This window comes from Dermochelys coriacea, chromosome 11 (genome assembly GCF_009764565.3).
Source record: "Dermochelys coriacea isolate rDerCor1 chromosome 11, rDerCor1.pri.v4, whole genome shotgun sequence".
Taxonomy (NCBI): Eukaryota; Metazoa; Chordata; order Testudines; family Dermochelyidae; genus Dermochelys; species Dermochelys coriacea.
In genome coordinates this window covers 12,653,282-12,672,387 of record NC_050078.2, presented here as the reverse complement: position 1 = coordinate 12,672,387, position 19,106 = coordinate 12,653,282, and the positions used below count along the sequence as shown (strand labels likewise).

The following is a 19,106-nucleotide window of genomic DNA, read 5'->3' as shown; positions in this document are numbered from 1 at the left end:
ACATGGGCCAAATTCATCCCCAGAATCACCACACAGCAAAAGCTGTGCATGGATTATTTTACCTGAGCTAGCAGGAATCCAGCTAGCACAGGTAACAGTAGCACAGGCTTCAGCACAGACTAGCGAGCAGAGTACACACCTAGGGTCCGTACCATTGGGCATGTACTACTTGTGCTGAAGCCCACACTGTGCTGTCTTTACTGCTATTATTATTTGTACTAGCTGGATTCAAGCTAGCTTGAGTAGGCTAGTCCATTCACAGCTTTAGATGAGATTAACTGAGTGACACCAAGGGTAAACTTGCCTCAATTTATTTAATGTACATTTGCTAGGTTATTAGGTTTCTTTCCATTCATATAGATTTCACTCCCCTAATTTGAGATTTACTGTCTAATACCTTAGAGCACAATTGTACAGCAAAATAGACAGGAATAAAAGTCATTGTTTTCTGTGATGTGCCATGTGGGACAGTTCAGACAGTATTTCAGTTTTAGTAGATCCTAACTCTTCTTTGTCTCTCCCTTGGAATGCTAGTTGGGAAAAAAAATCATGAATTCCTAAGTACAGTACCAGAACTGCAGGACAGTTTCTTTTACTCAACCTTCCATAAATTACTTGGGGATGGCAAAGTTTAGATAACCATGTGCCTGTTTACAAACGTGTCATTTCAAATGCTGCTGGACTGTTAGAAATAAAGAACGTTCAGGCCTGCACTGTTACTCTGAGCTGTAATCTAGTCACAGAGAAAACCACGGTGTGTTCTCAAAGTCACAGGAGTGAACAGCAGTAAAGGCAAGGGAAGGCTATGAGACAAGCATTTTCAAGTTCTAGTTCTATTGTCCGTCAACCACAGAAATCAGGCAAAACCAGTGGGGATTCTTACAGGTTTTTATTCTATTCTATTTGGGGCTCTTCATAATTTTTCAAATCTTTTTATGTTATTTTTATTATTATTTTAAAAGAAACAATAAAGAACCTTCATAACACGTTTGGAATCAGTCAGTCAATCTACAGCAGCAGAAAGTGTCTGAATGCAATTGCACTTGTCAGTTTTGCCTTTACGTCTTCACTGGCTGTTAAAAGGGGGGGTTATTACAAACATTGATTGATATTTTTTAGGTGACAGCTTGCACTGATGCTAGATAAAGTGTTGGTGCAAATCCATAAATCATACAAGTTTTTAGGGTTTGTGGCCAATATAAACTACATTTTATTTATATAAATATATTTATATAAACAGTGGAAGGTGATTTATATAAACAGTATAAGATATAAAGATCATTATACAATTATTTGCCATTTCTCACTAAGCAGATGCAGTTATTTTTTAATATTTTGACAGAAATCTGCTAAATTATGTCTCAATTTACTGATAGAGATACTAGGTTTTAAGTGAAGAGACTTTCCATCCTTGAAATTATATTACTTATAAAGACAATTATAAATAATGTTATCTCCAAGGCTGCTTAACACACTGCTGCTTTTGTACAGTTGTGCAGAATTTCATATTTGAAACAGATGGGTGAAGTCTGCTTGTTATATTTTTCCATATAAAATTATGAATTGGCCCATGGGATAAAAATGCTGGAGAACCACTGAGCTGATGAAGCAATACTGAGAAATTAGAGCAAGGCTAATAAGTTATTCTTGGTTTATTTTTAAATTTAAGCAAGGGATTGGGTTTTGGTCTGAAAACAGCTGCTGCAGTGACAGGCACCATACAAAAACCTAAGCTGCTCAAAAAATTCAAATTTAGACATTTTTAATGAAAAAGGGGACAGATTTTTTAATGAAAAACTGATACCCTTCTTTGACCCACTCAGAGAGAAAACTAAAGTTACTGTTGAGTTCAGATTCAACAGCACTGAAATCCTGCAAAGTTGTCTCTTGAGATTTTGACCCAAAATTGCAGAAATCTCATGAGAGCAATATATTTCATGCAATTTTGGTGGTATCTCTACCAGTAATGGAAAATGGTGGTTTTTCTGGTCTCAGATATAACTTAGAACAAAAACTATAAGGGCAGGTTCTGATCTATGATTTTAAAGCCTAGTGTGCCAGGAATCTGAATGGGTTATGATTGGAGTTTCCAGTTTCAGCTCATCTCTGTGAAATACCAGAACATGAGTACCTTGTCACAATATTCCTACCCAACACAATACTCTTGCATCATGTAATCACTTCAGGGTGCAGCTATTAGTACAGAGGCTTGAGTGATATTTAATTACACGCTTCTCCTCCCACACTTTACCATTATTAAAGTTCCCAAATGCACACTAGACTAACCACAGTACATTTGTAACAATACAATTCAGCAGCACCCTCTAGTGAATGAACAGAGGACAAGCACCTGCTGCAGCATAAACAAAAGCTGTCACAGTGCATCATGGCTCCAGTGATGTGATAGACAGGAAAAGCAGCAGTAGAGCTGAGCAAAAAAAAGGTGAAACAGATCAGGTTTGAGGATTCTTGGGCTCTAGGCTCACCTACAACCAGCAGCAGTGGCAGCAGGATGTTTTTCTCCTCTCCCGATGCAATATAGGGCATGGGAAAGGACCATAACTGAGAGAGGCCACTGTGGAATATCAAATCTGAGTGTGAATTACCTTGCCCCTTAGTTCTGTGGTTATCTGATCTGGTGTTTTAGTTCAGGCCCATCTCTAATTAAAACCGTGCTCAAAATCTTTAGTACTACACATACACAGGAGTTTGCCCTTCTCATTTTTCTATTTTCTTTCATCTTTGTGCCAAGCCCCTGTCTGTGGCGATGGAGGTTTCTTGAAAGGAACAAGGACAGAATACAGCTTATTTTAATGCTTTTTATAAAAACCTCCAAGCTTATTTTGTTTCATGAGAAAGAATTTAATTCTGCTTCCTATGCTATAATGGGAAAATTCGCAAACAGAAAGGCCAGGCCAGGTATCTTGGGGGTCAGAAATACTATATGAGGAGCCTCTTCTCCCTAGCCTCCTTAGAGCACTTGCTTGGCAGAATGCTCACCTAGCGCTCAATAGTACACTGAAAGGGAACCTGAACAATGAGGATGCCATGCACTATAGACCCAATAGGTTGTGGTCTGCTAGTTTGCGGGCGTGATCAAGCTTCCAGCATGTATGTTGTTGTGCAGCTAGTCAGAGTAGCATACTAGTTCTTTTGAAGGTTTCAGAGTAGCAGCCGTGTTAGTCTGTATCCGCAAAAAGAAAAGGAGTACTTGTGGCACCTTAGAGATTAACAAATTTATTTGAGCATAAGCTTTCATAAGCTACAGCTCACTTCATCGGATGCATGCAGTGGAAAATACAGTGGGGAGATTTTATATACACTGAGAACATGAAACAATGGGTGTTACCATACACACTATAACAAGAGTGATCAGGTAAGGTGAGCTATTACCAGCAGGAGAGCGGGGGGAGGGGGGAGGGAGAACATTTTGTAGTGATAATCAAGGTGGGCCATTTCAGGAGTTGACAAGAACGTGTGAGGAACAGTGGGGTGTGTGTGTGTGTGTGGGGGGGGGGAATAAACATGGGGAAATAGTTTTACTTTGTGTAATGACACATCCACTCCCAGGCTTTATTCAAGCCTAATTTAATGGTGTCCAGTTTGCAAATTAATTCCAATTCAGCAGTCTCTCAGAGTCTGTTTTTGAAGTTTGTTTTGTTGAAGAATTGCGACTTTTAGGCGCTTCATGTATTGACCATTGACAGCTTGGAGCTATCCTACCAGGTGACTGAAGGATGGCTTTAGTAAGCAGTATATAGAAAGCACTGCTCCATCTATCCCCCAATGAATTTTTTTTAGAACAGTATATATCCTTTGTCTAGGTTAGAATTTTTTTTCAATCATGCTTGCTAAATTAATCATACTTTTGACTAAATTAATAATATTATTTCACTTTTTAACTGTAGGCATTTATATGAAAAGGATTTTCATTGTGAAGTAACATTAGCTAAGTGTAAAATTTGGAAGGAGAGCATGAATCCTCTTGTTTCTGTGCATAAGTAGTTGTGGAGGAATCTTTCTCACCATGATGTACCACAGTACACAGGTCATTTCACCTTTCTCTTAAGATACAAGTACATGTCACTTCCAGAGGCAAGACTAGCTGATCTTCAAAAGTCTATTCTAACATGGCAATTCCTGTATCTCTACTCAAGAAACTATATTTTACTCAACATTATGCCTTGGCACTGTTAGTTGTAAATCTACTCAGCTGATGATAAGTTAAAATGGAGACAATCACATATTCCTAGAAGAAAACTTGGCATCACCAGGGCTCACCTGCAATTATGGACTCTTGTACCAGTGAAAAGAAAGTTTGTGTGCAGGGATCAACAAAGGGACAAGCATGCAGGAAGATAATCAAAAGAACTGGCATTAACGTACACTGCAGTATCCATAAAGCATCAGATATATAATATGGGGATGCTGAAAATACACACAGTTTAACTTTCACTTCTCCTAGACCATTAGGAGTTGAAGGTGGTCCCATAAGACATTCAAAAGACTTTTTCTCCTACATGTATATTAAAGTCTATGATTATACTATGATCTGTGACTCCAGTGTCTCAGGATAATAACGATCTCCATGCTGGTAATAGAGAGACACTCTTATGGAGATGTCCTAGAATTGTATTGATTTACAAGAAGGTATTAGCAGAACCTATTAATGACTAAAATGTAACTTATTTACATCTGTTCCTTGGGAAGGGGGCGGTGCTAGAAATCACACAGTTGTGTATTTCAAAAGGGGAAACCTGAGACAGTCTTCGCTGAGGGAACTCTGATAGATTTCTGCCTACCTTTTCCTGAAGGGAAGAAGCAGTCCATCTCCACACTGCTCCGAGAATGGGAGATGCAGAGAGTGCTGCTGGGGACTAGGCCTTCCTGAGGGGGGCTCCGCTCAGTTGTCCGTACCAAACACCAGCCAGGCCTTTCGCTGGGCCTCTCCAGTAACTCCACTGTCTGTCCCACCTGGATGCTCAGCTCACTGCTGTGGCCGGCTGTGAAGTCTTGTAGCACCACGGTTAGTTCACACCCTCCAGACAACTGCCCAGGTAGAAAGAAAAATATCAACAGGTTAAAGTGCACTGAATTCAATTGCTGTACTTGTATTGGCAATCCTAGATCTTTGGCTGATAGGATTTCTGTTACAATTCCTTAGCAGCTATGTTAGTCATTTCGTTTGTCAAAGTTCAGCTAGCCGTGCCTCTGATTTCCTTTATTTCTATTGACTTTGCCAACCTTAGGTAATAAATTCAAAACCATCCATCTGTTAACCCCTACATTTGCTGACATTTTCCAGCTCTGGGAGATTCTTTAGAACACTTGTTTTTCTTGCTTTTCCTTCTCTTGTCTTTTTGTAGGAGAGTAATGATTGGGGTTCAGGATTCCCCAGCATTCTGATCAATCTCAGAGTAAGCTCTAACTCTCCTGTCCACAGAGTGGGTTACATTCATGTTCTGCACCCTCTCCACATGACATCAGCAGGGGTTTCAATGAGGGAATGAATACAGAATATACGAGAAAAGAAACTTGCCCTCATTTCACCAGAAGAGGGTTGTTCCATACAGTATGTTCTCTATTTTGAAGTGATGAGGCCTCCACTGCTTCTCTTGGAAGAAAATCAGACCTTTCCTCCTTTTTAAGGGAAAAATAAACACCCGAAGGAGCAGCCTGGGGCATTTCTATTTGCCTTCCGCAGGCGCATGTGTGGCCCTGCGAGTAATTTTTGTTTTTACTGCTTCCTTGTGCCAGGTCACATTACCATGAGCTTGCCCCTGAACTCCAAGCCCTTCCTGAACGGGCTGATGGGGAAGCCAGGAATGGTGAAGCTGAAGTGGGGGATGGAGTACAAGGGCTAGCTGGTGTCTGTCGACGGCTACATGAACATGCAGCTTGCAAATACAGAAGAATACATAGATGGTGCATTGTCAGGACACCTTGGTGAAGTTTTGATAAGATGTAACGATGTCCTGTACATCAGAGGAGTAGAAGATGAAGAAGAAGAAGAAGGAGAAATGAGAGAATAAGTTTGTATATTTCTGGAAAATAAAGATCAGTTTTACACACACACACACACACCAGTTTTAAAAGCTATGTGCGCCGCACTAAAGTGCCACTAGATGTCTATGTTTGCCATCATACACCAAGCTAATAGTAAGGGACTGAATGGCCATTTTCTCTAAATATGGGGGAGGCTGGGTGGGATGTACTGAACAGCGTATTAACAAACAACTGTCTCAAATGAGCTGGGCTTAAATCCAAGAAAATAAATGGCTGCATGTTCCCCTGGATACTCCTTAAATGACAGCCAGAGACTGATCATTTCCAGTAATGAGGGTGGCAGGTGTTACAAACTAGGCAAAAAGAAAAGGAGTACTTGTGGCACCTTAGAGACTAACAAATTTATTAGAGCATAAGCTTTCGTGAGCTACAGCTCACTTCATCGGATGCATTTGGTGGAAAAAACAGAGGAGAGATTTATATACACACACACAGAGAACATGAAACAATGGGTTTATCATACACACTGTAAGGAGAGTGATCACTTAAGATAAGCCATCACCAGCAGCGGGGGGGGGGGGTGGGGGGGGTGGAAAGGAGGAAAACCTTTCATGGTGACAAGCAAGGTAGGCTAATTCCAGCAGTTAACAAGAATATCAGAGGAACAGTGGGGGGTGGGGTGGGAGGGAGAAATACCATGGGGAAATAGTTTTACTTTGTATAATGACTCATCCATTCCCAGTCTCTATTCAAGCCTAAGTTAATTGTATCCAGTTTGCAAATTAATTCCAATTCAGCAGTCTCTCGTTGGAGTCTGTTTTTGAAGCTTTTTTGTTGAAGTATAGCCACTCTTAGGTCTGTGATCGAGTGATCAGAGAGATTGAAGTGTTCTCCAACTGGTTTTTGAATGTTATAATTCTTGACGTCTGATTTGTGTCCATTCATTCTTTTGCGTAGAGACTGTCCAGTTTGGCCAATGTACATGACAGAGGGGCATTGCTGGCACATGATGGCATATATCACATTGGTAGATGCGCAGGTGAACGAGCCTCTGATTGTGTGGCTGATGTGATTAGGCCCTATGATGGTATCCTCTGAATAGATATGTGGACAGAGTTGGCAACGGGCTTTGTTGCTGGTGTAGAGGGCTTCTACATCCATAGTGGCTAGGATGGTGTTTTTAGGAAGATCACCAATGGACTGTAGTTTCCTCAGGAACAACATTCCACACAAAGATGGACTACAAGCCGTCAGGAACAGTATCCCCGATACTGTCACGGCTAACCTGGTGGCTGAACTTTGTGACTTTGTCCTGACCCATAACTATTTCACATTTGGTGACAATGTATACCTTCAAATCAGCGGCACTGCGATGGGTACCCGCATGGCCCCACAGTATGCCAACATTTTTATGGCTGACTTAGAACAACGCTTCCTCAGCTCTCGTCCCCTAATGCCCCTACTCTACTTGCGCTACATTGATGACATCTTCATCATCTGGACCCATGGAAAAGAAGCTCTTGAGGAATTCCACCATGATTTCAACAATTTCCATCCCACCATCAACCTCAGCCTGGAGCAGTCCACACAAGAGATCCACTTCCTGGACACTACGGTGCTAATAAGCGATGGTCACATAAACACCACCCTATATCGGAAACCTACTGACCGCTATTCCTACCTACATGCCTCTAGCTTCCATCCAGATCATACCACTCGATCCATTATCTACAGCCAAGCGCTACGATATAACCGCATTTGCTCCAACCCCTCAGACAGAGACAAACACCTACAAGATCTCTATCATGCATTCCTACAACTACAATACCTACCTGCTGAAGTGAAGAAACAGATTGACAGAGCCAGAAGAGTACCCAGAAGTCACCTACTACAGGACAGGCCCAACAAAGAAAACAACAGAACGCCACTAGCCATCACCTTCAGCCCCCAACTAAAACCTCTCCAACGCATCATCAAGGATCTACAACCTATCCTGAAGGACGACCCATCACTCTCACAGATCTTGGGAGACAGACCAGTCCTCGCTTACAGACAGCTCCCCAATCTGAAGCAAATACTCACCAGCAACCACACACCACACAACAGAACCACTAACCCAGGAACCTATCCTTGCAACAAAGCCCGTTGCCAACTCTGTCCACATATCTATTCAGGGGATACCATCATAGGGCCTAATCACATCAGCCACACAATCAGAGGCTCGTTCACCTGCGCATCTACCAATGTGATATATGCCATCATGTGCCAGCAATGCCCCTCTGCCATGTACATTGGCCAAACTGGACAGTCTCTACGCAAAAGAATGAATGGACACAAATCAGACGTCAAGAATTATAACATTCAAAAACCAGTTGGAGAACACTTCAATCTCTCTGGTCACTCGATCACAGACCTAAGAGTGGCTATACTTCAACAAAAAAGCTTCAAAAACAGACTCCAACGAGAGACTGCTGAATTGGAATTAATTTGCAAACTGGATACAATTAACTTAGGCTTGAATAGAGACTGGGAATGGATGAGTCATTACACAAAGTAAAACTATTTCCCCATGGTATTTCTCCCTCCCACCCCACCCCCCACTGTTCCTCTGATATTCTTGTTAACTGCTGGAATTAGCCTACCTTGCTTGTCACCATGAAAGGTTTTCCTCCTTTCCCCCCCCTGCTGCTGGTGATGGCTTATCTTAAGTGATCAATCTCCTTACAGTGTGTATGATAAACCCATTGTTTCATGTTCTCTGTGTGTGTGTATATAAATCTCTCCTCTGTTTTTTCCACCAAATGCATCCGATGAAGTGAGCTGTAGCTCACGAAAGCTTATGCTCTAATAAATTTGTTAGTCTCTAAGGTGCCACAAGTACTCCTTTTCTTTTTGCGAATACGGACTAACACGGCTGCTACTCTGAAACTAGGCAAAGGCTTTCTTCAGGTGCCTGATTTGATTTTTGGAAAGTATGTCCATTTTCATTGTTTAAACCGAAGAGAAGAAATAGCCCTAATATCGCCTAGGAAAAGAGTGAGTCGCCTTGAGAAGCCACTGCTTCAGAAAGTCAGAACACAGTAAAGCATGTTACAGTGAACATCAATCTATGAAGCCCTGCACTGAATATCTGACATGTCCATATCAATTATTTGCGACACTGCACCTCGTGCAACAGACACAGGAACGGCTATCCTAAAAATGAAATTATGATGTGGCTTTGTCAATATCTTGTTGAATTCCTAATGGTCTATGATAAAGGGTCCTTCAACCAGGAAAGCACTTCTAAACACCTCCACATAGGAAACACCTTCACTTAGTGAACCTCAGATATTGTCATTAACTAGTGACTTCTACAGCCTTATTGTTTTCTTCTCACTTGTTAAAAATAGTCACTCATGGCAATGGGCCAAATTCTGCCCAGTTACACTGGGATTTGGAACAATTCCACTTAATAAAGCTATCCAGCTAATTAAGATGGATTTCTTCTGGTATAACTAAGGGCAGAAAGGGTCTGAAACTGTACTCTCAGAGAAGTAATAGGAGAGTTCAGTTTCATCAAAGGGATAGGGGCACATCTAACTTATCCAGAATGTTCCAGTGAGAGGATGGAGCTTCCCTCACATCCGCTTCAGGTGTTGCTATGTGTCTGAGGGATGACAAGGCCCGAGAACAAACATCTAAGGTTCAGCTAGAGTTGCGGAGAGGGAAAATAATCTCTGGTTATCTTACTCTAGCTGTGACAGGAGATCATTTCAGGATCCTCTCAGTTACATCCACAAAAGGAGTTAGCAAGTAGTTTCACCTGGTATGTATCTGAGCTTTGACTACCTGGCAGTAATGGCAAGCTTTGGAAAAATATCTGTAAACCATATAAGTAAAATGCAGATGGATCAGCCTGGTGATGGTAGACATCCTTTCACCTATGAAGTGCTCCCTTAGTCTATTACTTGTTTAATACATTTTTTAAAAAAGAGAATAATTATTTCAGCCATAAAATGATGTTATCGTATCTACCTTCAGTTATGCAAAATAAAATACATGCATACCACAATTACATTTGATATGAAAGAGAGAAAAAGAAAATACATAATGCCTCAGAGGCTGTATTTCATATGAAAATAGTTTAATATTGTTCTCCATGATGTGTTCCCTCATTATTTTAGAAATAACCCCCGTTATACTTTATTCATTTAATAAATCGATAGCCGAGTGTTAGTTAGCATCTAAGCACTGTGCAGTAGGAACAGTACAAAACATGAATATAAAAATGAAGATCCAGCCCTGAACAGACAATAAAGCAGAACAATAAGGACACAAAGACAAACCCAGTGCTCCCTGGGCACAGAGAAACCCCCAGGCACAGGCATACCCAATTAATTTTAGAATCAGGAAGAGAAGAGAATAGCAAATACAGATAATAAACTATTAGCACTTAACAAAGGGGCCCAAAAACAGTTCAGGGCATCATGACCTAAAAGCAGCTAGTGTGGGACTCTGGCAATTCTGACCCAGGTAAAACCTGCACAACCAGGAATTCTGGACTCAAAAACCCCTACCCTGGACTAGTTGTGCCTTGGTCTCCTGTGTAGCAAAAGCCAGTGGCCATGAAGACATCTTCTGTGCTTTGTTTTCTTTTGTGTCTGAGCCACGGAATATAACTGATGAGTTCAGTACACTGTTACAGGCTGAGATGTGTCTGTAAGGAGTCACATGGTTCCATCTGATTAGCTCTCAGAAATAGTCCCTTGGAGTGACCAACTCCATTCAATGAGGCAGTGAGCAGAAACACAGAAAGAATATGTGCCATTTGCTATGTGGGCTGCAGAGAGCCAGGCACATTCCGTAGGTCAGCCACTGCTCCCTGCTAGTGCCCCAGTGGAGCTAGCCATCCAAAGGGGAGTGGCAGAGAGATGGCAGAGTTGAGCAAGCACAGAGAAATGTATCCACCACACCGATGTGAAAAGTTGACAGAGCAGCCACTGCAGAACTTCTGGCTGAGTCCCTCCACATCCCATGAAGCCTAGGCTACAGCTTAAAAGCCACAATATGACCTATAGACACTGAACACGTTGCTAGCTACACATGGCAACTAATTAGAGATGGGCAAAACTGCAGGATTCAGGTCATGGTCTGAATTATCAGTTTGGATGCATGGTCATCTCTATTCTGCCTTTTACTAACTTTCCAAGCCAGTTCAGGATTATCCCTGTTACTAGTTATTCTACACACTTTCCCTATACCTAGTATACCAGGTGCATCAGACAGACGACATATCTAGACCTTCCACACATCCCAGTTATGCAATGGAAATAAATTTCAGAGGAATGCTGGAGCTAGAAGAGAACCCTATCCTATGCCAACACAGTCTGCAGTGACTGAGTCATTCAAAGCTACTATAGGATGCACAGATGGGGGAAAAGCTCACAAAAATTATGAGCACTGATGTGAGCAGTTTGCTTTATTTTGACTCTGCTGACCCAACTACACAACAACTTCATGCTTCCATTGGAGCTTTCATGTGGAAGGACCCTGCCAATTGCCCACCAGCCTTGGGATGATGAAACACAAGCCTTAAAAATGATCCCAGTCATGGAGACATCCTGCCGTCAGGCAATTCAAGCTGCTCCAAGCACAGGAGCCAGAAAAGCTTTGTGAGCCGTATGGTAATGTTTAATGTGGGATTAATGTATTATGGTCTTTTCTGAATCATAGTCTGGTATATGCACATGGGCATCAGCACATCTGTTTGGGCTCAAGCAGCAGAGTGGCAATGAGAGAAAGTGAAAGGGATCACAGACTGAGCCCCAAAGTCTACTTATCATAAATATTAATATTGTAAAGACTGCCCAGGTCACATCCAGTTCATCCCCCCTGCCAGTGCAGAACTATACACTACAGTACATTTGCTAGTGCCTTATGACTTTATCACTCACATATTAAAGAGAGATGGGAATAGTCCTCTGGCAGAGAGAGCTGGGGTTTGGGCCAGATGTGTCCACAGGGAAGGAACCCTAAGTACTTCTAAAATGGGCACAAGTTAGTCTCAGGTAAAATGAACTGTGGGGAGCTAAGAACTAAGTGAAGGTTTACCTGGGATTTGTATTATCTTTTATTAATATACCAAACCTCAGCAGGGGTGACTAACAATACTCTATGAGAGTGTAGTTTTGTTTAGCACAGGCCAGGAATGCCACCTTTTTACAAGTTTAGGGGAAATCTTCCAAAGCCTCAGTTGTTCATCCCACATGCTGCAGTGAGTCTTATACATCCTGCTTCTGAAAGATCAAACCAAGCTCGGTTTGAGAACTGGGAAGTCGCTTATAATAATCTGTTGGTGGTTGCTAGGTAAACGAATAAATACTATCCTGACAAACCTGTAACACTCTGAAGAACAATGTACACGGGTAGTTGAACAGAGGATATGGACTAAACAACTCCCAGAGCACTTCCTGTATCTGAGGGTTATGGGGTTAATTACAGGTCAGACAATCTCACTGCCAGTGTGAAGAGAGGTAAATAACCGAATTACACGCGGGACTGATTCCAAGACCTATTTCTGAATTCCCTGTATTTTGGGAATGTTCAAATCAAAGTTTTGCAACTGAGGTCCATCTCTAAACTGAATAGTGGATGGAAGGTAGGGAGCTGGGAGGACAGGTGGGAGGATATTCTATGCACTGTGCCTAACACTTTTCAAATAATTCCTTGTGAATTTCACACTGGACTCCAAACACTGTCAACGGAGGTTGCTTGCCTGACATGCTTTTGCCAAGGTCTAAAATTGAACTGCGATGCCAATTGTCCATTTAAGCTGTTGTCCATTTAGGCTATTGCCCTGTATATAGCTAGCCAATATTAGAAGGTTCATTGGCAGCAACGCACAAGGCATTTTCTTTTGCAACATTAATCTGTTTGGGGGTGGGTCTGGATAAAAGGTTCTGCTTCTGGCCCATCTCTAATTAATGCTCTATGTATATTTGTATGGACTTCATTGTTAACAGAACTCCTGTGCTTGTATTACATCTTGTTCACACTTAACTTATTTCTCTTTCTCCATATCTGTTTGGATTTCAGTTTTAATATTGCAAAAGCAAAGATGTCCAGAAGTAAAAAACAACACACAGCACCTAAGAATCGAGGTAGCATGCAGAATACATTTCAATTAAATGAAAAGCTATTTACCCCTTCAATACAAATCTTAAATAAACATATCTGATTTTCACACAAACAGCAAGTGGTGGAAGATGAATTTGTTAGAGTCACTGAGAACAGCTCAGACTATTTAACTGTGCTAAAATATGTAAACATTATTACAAAAACCCACAATAGCTTGCTGTTTACATATATTCAATAACATACAGCCCTGTGCTGGTTTAAACAAAGTATTTCTGTATTGTGCACTCATATAAATTGCTAGTTTTCTGTTGCTATTAGGATTTCTGCCCATCTGGTTTTGGATGAGAGCCAGTTTTGGATAGAACCATTTTGTTACCCTAAACAGACTATTCTAAGAGGGTGAAAGAGGCAGAGAGAAAAAGAATGGGGTTTGCATTTATATCAGGAGATAAATAGAAAAATGGATTAGATTCTTAAAGGTTGATTTGGTCTGTACTGAAAAATCTCAGAGCTGTCACCACAGACCAGAAGGGGACTACAAAATTAGGCTTTCCACTGCTGGATTTCACCTGACAATTTTCAATGTGAAGCCTGGGGGAAGGGAAAGGAGGTAAGGAATGTTCTCTGTATAAATATGTGTAATTTCCATAGGAGATTTGAAAAAAGGGAGTTTAAAAAAGATCAATCAGCATAAATCTTAGATGGTGATCAGGCATCAGAGAAGGGTTTTAGGTTTATCACAGTGTGACTGGCTCTGCCAAAGACTACAGGCATTGAGGTACCCAGTTTCCTCCATCTAAAGCCTGTGCAGCTTTGAAATGACTGGCTGAGAGCACTGGAAATTCTGGTTAACATTTTGCTGCATTTCTGTGAATAGGTTTTAGTGTGGGCCAGACTGTGATTTCAGGCATAAAGGGGCTAAATCGGGAGTCATGAGGTAAATGGATTTACTCCAGATTTAGATCAGAACTAGACCCTTTATCTGGGGAGTCTTTAGCTCATTGCTGAAGTCCTTTTTCAGGCAAAATTTCATTGGCTTCCGGATTTGGACCTGTTACATTCAACTTTAATTTTCATTAAGATGGGCATGACATTTTCCTCTGACTTTTCTCTTCTCTTTGATAAAATTAACACACTCAGTCAATGGACCCCAGTTCCCTGGGATGATCTCTTTCTATGTAACCTATTAGTTGCACATCTGGTTGAGATCACTGTGATGGCTCTGCAGCCCAAATTCACAGCTTATGCTGCTGCAATGCCAAGTGACATTACGAGATACAGCAACCTATGGAATCAAGACATATAATGTGATTCTATGGCAAGAGAAAAAGGCAGTGATAGTAAGTGGAAATGTATAAATATATTAATAGAAAGGAAATCTGTTTTTATGAGCTCAAATAACATATTCCTTTCATGTTAAACATCTCATTGCCAGACTGCACAACCACATCCTGGCTGTGCTGAGTTTTGGATTGATGCACATGCTCACACATCTGCAGTACAGCTTGAATGGCATTCTCTGAAGAATTTCAGAGGCATTTTTCAGGAAAATACGGCTTCAATCTACCCAAAAGAGCACATTCAATGTTGTCTGGAATGTTTTCAAGGTCAAGGGTGACCAGATGTCAAGTTTATTATGTTTGTTCAACAACTTGCTTTAGAATCCAGTCAGAACATCAATATGGGCTTGATCCTGGAAAATTGTGAGCACCCTTTATGGCACTCAGAACCTCTCAGAGGGTGCTCAATGGCTCCAAAGCTCACACTTGGTTCCCTGAAATAGTACAAAAGGAGCAGAAACCAGTTATACCTCCTTAGTGGGCACAGAGCCAATATAGCAGCCTGCGTGTAGGAGGTTAGGAAGGAGCACATTTAGCTATTCAGCTGTTATACCCGGTAGCTCCCAGCTTGTTCTAAATTGCCCCAGAGATTGGGAAAAACTGAGTATCTGGACCTAAATGGCCAAGAATTCCCTCAACAAGAATGCATCCGATGAAGTGAGCTGTAGCTCACGAAAGCTTATGCTCTAATAAATTTGTTAGTCTCTAAGGTGCCACAAGTACTCCTTTTTTTTTGCGAATACAGACTAACACGGCTGCTACTCTGAAACCTCTCAACAGAAGTATTATACATCATATGTCATCTCCCAACAAATTGTTCAGCAACTCTGTGAAATCTAATTGTATACTATGACCAAAAGCTTACTGGTAAACAGCTCAAGGCACTGTACTAACAGCACAGGCAAAGCTCAACGATGTGGTAGAGTGTTAACTAACCAGGGAACTCTGAAAAGGTGAGTCTCAAATGGGCCTTGGATGGAGAACATAAAAATGTCCACCTGATATCAGCAATACAATAATATGCTGGAGAGAGTTCTACTCTCTCAGAAGTTTTGGTAAGAAACTGTCTTTATTTAGACAAACATTAATGAATGTCATGCTCATTGGTTGACAAAGCTCTCCCTAGACATCATACTTTGTGCTTATATAAGTGGTTGTTATCTGAGGCTCTCAACTCTTAAAGCACTTTCTGAATTTTAATATACCAAGCTTCACAACACTTCTGTGAGATCAGTGAGATTATGAGTCCCATTTTATTGAGGTACACAGAGATTAAGAGATGTTCTCTAATGTCAACCAATAAGGCAGAGGCAAAGTTATGTAATGCCCAAGGCCCTGCCTGCTAGTCTCCTACACAACTAACAAACACGTTCCCTTCCTTATAACCTACTTCTTCATTGTTAAACAGACACAAGAGAGTCCTGCATTCTGCTGTGCTGTGTGGGCAGCCTCTTCTCTGAAGCATGCAGCAGGGCAGGATCCTCCACAGCTTGCAAGATAGTGCTAGGATCAACACTGGCTCCTATCCCAGACAACTCAGACCACAATGGAGGCCTGTGGTCTGCTGGGTACGGTCTGCTTATACACTTATGTGTATAATGAAATATGCAGCATGAATTCCTTTTCAAAGGAGCAGCATACTGCACCTCTTCCTTTCCCTGACCATAGAATCCTGCCCTTGCCAGAGTATTTGGAGAAGAGGGGAACCATCCTCCAGTGCTCTGCTCCTTTCAGAAAGCACTGGCCATAGCAATACTGGGTGCAAAGTGTTTGACATTCAGCAAAATGTTAGAGATTCACCAATAGTACACTAACCACCTCTGCTTTTAAATGATATTGAACTGGAAGTTGTTTCCTGATGTCTATAGCACAGGTCAGATCTCAGATTAAGTTTCTCCATAGGAGGTGGCAAGTGATGCTCAAGGGGTAAACAGGATTTGGTGGGCCAAGGAATATTTTGTTAAAGCTGAGTTAATCTCAATTTATGGAGTTGAAATTTGGTGGTATACACATTAAATATGGTTTTACCTCAAACAGAGATGAAGCCAGAAAAGATTAATATCACCAGGATTAAGTTTACTTTAATACAGTCTCGTAGTTTGTCTAGATAATTATGTTGCTATCAGTACATTGTTGCTTCATTGCAAAAATCTCTGCCCATGTTCGCCTGAATAGGGTCAGATATTCCAACTTCCAGAGAACTCATAACATGAATTGATCCGGTTGAAACAAAGGCTGGATACCTGACATGTTTAATGCAAAAAAATGATAATGTCTTGTAAATGTAAACATAACTATCTGCAATCATACCGGTAGTGCAACACCTACAGACCCCCGTCGTCAGTGGATGGGATCATACCTGGGATCTCTGGAGCTAAATGCATGAGCTAAAAGCCATGTGGCTCTTAGCTAGGGTTGTAGCAGACTCTCTAAGTGGTCTCGGTGCCACTAGAGAGGACAGAGCACCACACCCAGGAGGTGTGTGGGTTACATACTCCTGAGGAAGCACATCCTGCGTTTCAAGACTTCCCAGTTGAAATCCCAGATGAGTCCCCACTTGTAATGCTGACAGACCCCGGTCGTTGTCGGGCGGGATCAAACCTGGGATCTCAATGCATGAGCCTCTACTGCATGAATTAAAAGCCACATTTCTCTTAGCTAAGGCTGTAGCAGACTCATTAATCTCTAAGTGGTCTTGGGGCCACTAGAGGGGACAGAACACCTCACCCAGGAGGTGTGTGGGTTACAGTAGCATCACATCAAGCAACCAAATAATCCCTCTGCAGGAATGTTAGCATCTCACAATGACTCAAAGAATATTCCATGAGAGTGTAGTGTAGTGTAGTTTCACGTGGGGCATGCTAACGTCTCAAAACAGGTAAAAGCTGAATTCAGAAAACAAAAACACAATGAAGGATTTAAATTATTCCCTGATGGGTTGTTTTTTTTGCCCCAAATGTTGAAATCTAAGAACAGATGTTTTTTATACAATGGGTTTTATTTTTAATTGGAGGACATTATGCAAACTATGTCTAAACCATATGGTCCTGTAAATCAGACTCCCTTTTGCCATTTCTGGAGAGGTTAGTTTGGCATACTTTCTCCTTTTCCAAGTTGTTTCCCTTTTATAAATTTAATAGCTACTATTTTTCATTTTTATAGAGGATCCCTAGGCTCAGTTATTGTAAATCAGGGCCTAAGGCCTAGCATTAACTCAAGGGCAGATGTAGGTAAATTGTCCTTAATGATATTTAGTAGGTTGTCTAATAGAACACAAAGTCAGATTCATACTTGAGATTACGGAAGAATGTATCTCAAGGAATTAGCAAAGTAACTAGCATTCTCTTCATAGCTAGGAAAGCTGCAATGCTTTGTATTTAACAAAGGGTTATTAGGGACTGGTACCAGTCCCCATTACCCTCACAGGTGTTGCACTACAGAATGGAAATTTTCAAAGGGATCTTATTATATAGTTGAACATTAAAAACATTTCATTGACAGTGATTGTTTAGAAAATATTGGGTGCTAGATTCAGGCCTTGGGCTGCACATACATATGTGCATGGGAGGGAAAATGAAAAGACACACCGTGGAGTCCTCCCCAGGTACCTGTAGAATTCACGCTTTCATAGATCCTCCACAGTTGGAGCTGCAGAGGGGGGCATTCCGGGCTGCAGCTGGACTGTGCGTAGTCCATGAATTTAGTGCACAACTCTCCCCCTGTCCACATTCCCTGTGCACTTTCCTCCATTGAGATTAATAATGCTCCTGGCATGAGTAATCTTTGAGGATGGCTGTGTAGGAATAATGTGGCCATTCCCAAGCAAGCCATAAAATATGCCCACGCTTTTGCAAGATTACTGTATGCCCGTGTCCACAAACAAACAACAACTAAACAATCAACCGTCTGCATTTGGCTCTGCATCTATAGCTGGTAGAGGATTTTAGACATATGCTTTGACAGTGACTTGACAGATCCCCAGGTTGTCCCTCTCACTTGGCAAGGGATGTTGGCCACATCAAATCCTTCCAGCAGTTTGCACTCCTGTACTGGATGCACTTTCCACCACTAGGGGCTGCAGCTTGGGTTCCACCAGCTGATCCTTTGGTGTCTGATTTTCCACTGCATTACACCAGAATTTCACTGGTGTGACTCCATGTACCAACTATTGTAACAGAGTGGACAGTTAGGCCTGGTGTGTCTACAGCAAAGGTCTAATTGCACATAAAGCATTATTAAAATAAGGATACTGCTTAAACCACAACAGCATGAGAGATTACAATGGTCTTTATACAGATCAACTTATTTAAAATAGCGATAAAAAGACTCTGGCTGTGTTAACATGTTTCCCTTTTTAAAATGTTGCCTATGCTACTGTACTGTGGGTCTCAAATTAACCAACAGCTTCAGTTTTTGAATTTTATAATTTTTTGGCTGTCCTTTAGACAGAATTGAGCTGAGCATGCCCAGAGGATGGTGCTGCTATAAAATCTATTTTTCTCTTATTACAATCTCAGTAAAATTATTTCATTTTTTTTGTTCCTCCATGGGCACTAAATTCTATTGCAAACAAGAATGCAAATCCAGGGTTTGACTATAGCTCTGACTTGTTTTATGAAACTGTTTTAGCTGAAAAGAAAT

At 41.3% G+C, this 19,106-nt stretch overlaps 1 protein-coding gene and 1 pseudogene across 6 annotated transcripts in view; one reads left to right on the top strand and one right to left on the bottom strand.

The window, feature by feature from the left end:
• KALRN (kalirin RhoGEF kinase) overlaps nucleotides 1-19,106 on the bottom strand; it is a 777,539-nt gene that overhangs the window by 152,528 nt on the left and 605,905 nt on the right. For all 6 annotated transcript variants that reach the window (XM_038421355.2, XM_038421356.2, XM_038421358.2 and 3 more), the window contains exon 34: nucleotides 4,803-5,049. In XM_038421355.2, coding sequence (XP_038277283.1) covers nucleotides 4,803-5,049 — 247 coding nt within the window. The remainder of the gene's footprint in view (nucleotides 1-4,802; nucleotides 5,050-19,106) is intronic.
• On the top strand, nucleotides 5,754-6,032 carry LOC119863267 (annotated as a pseudogene).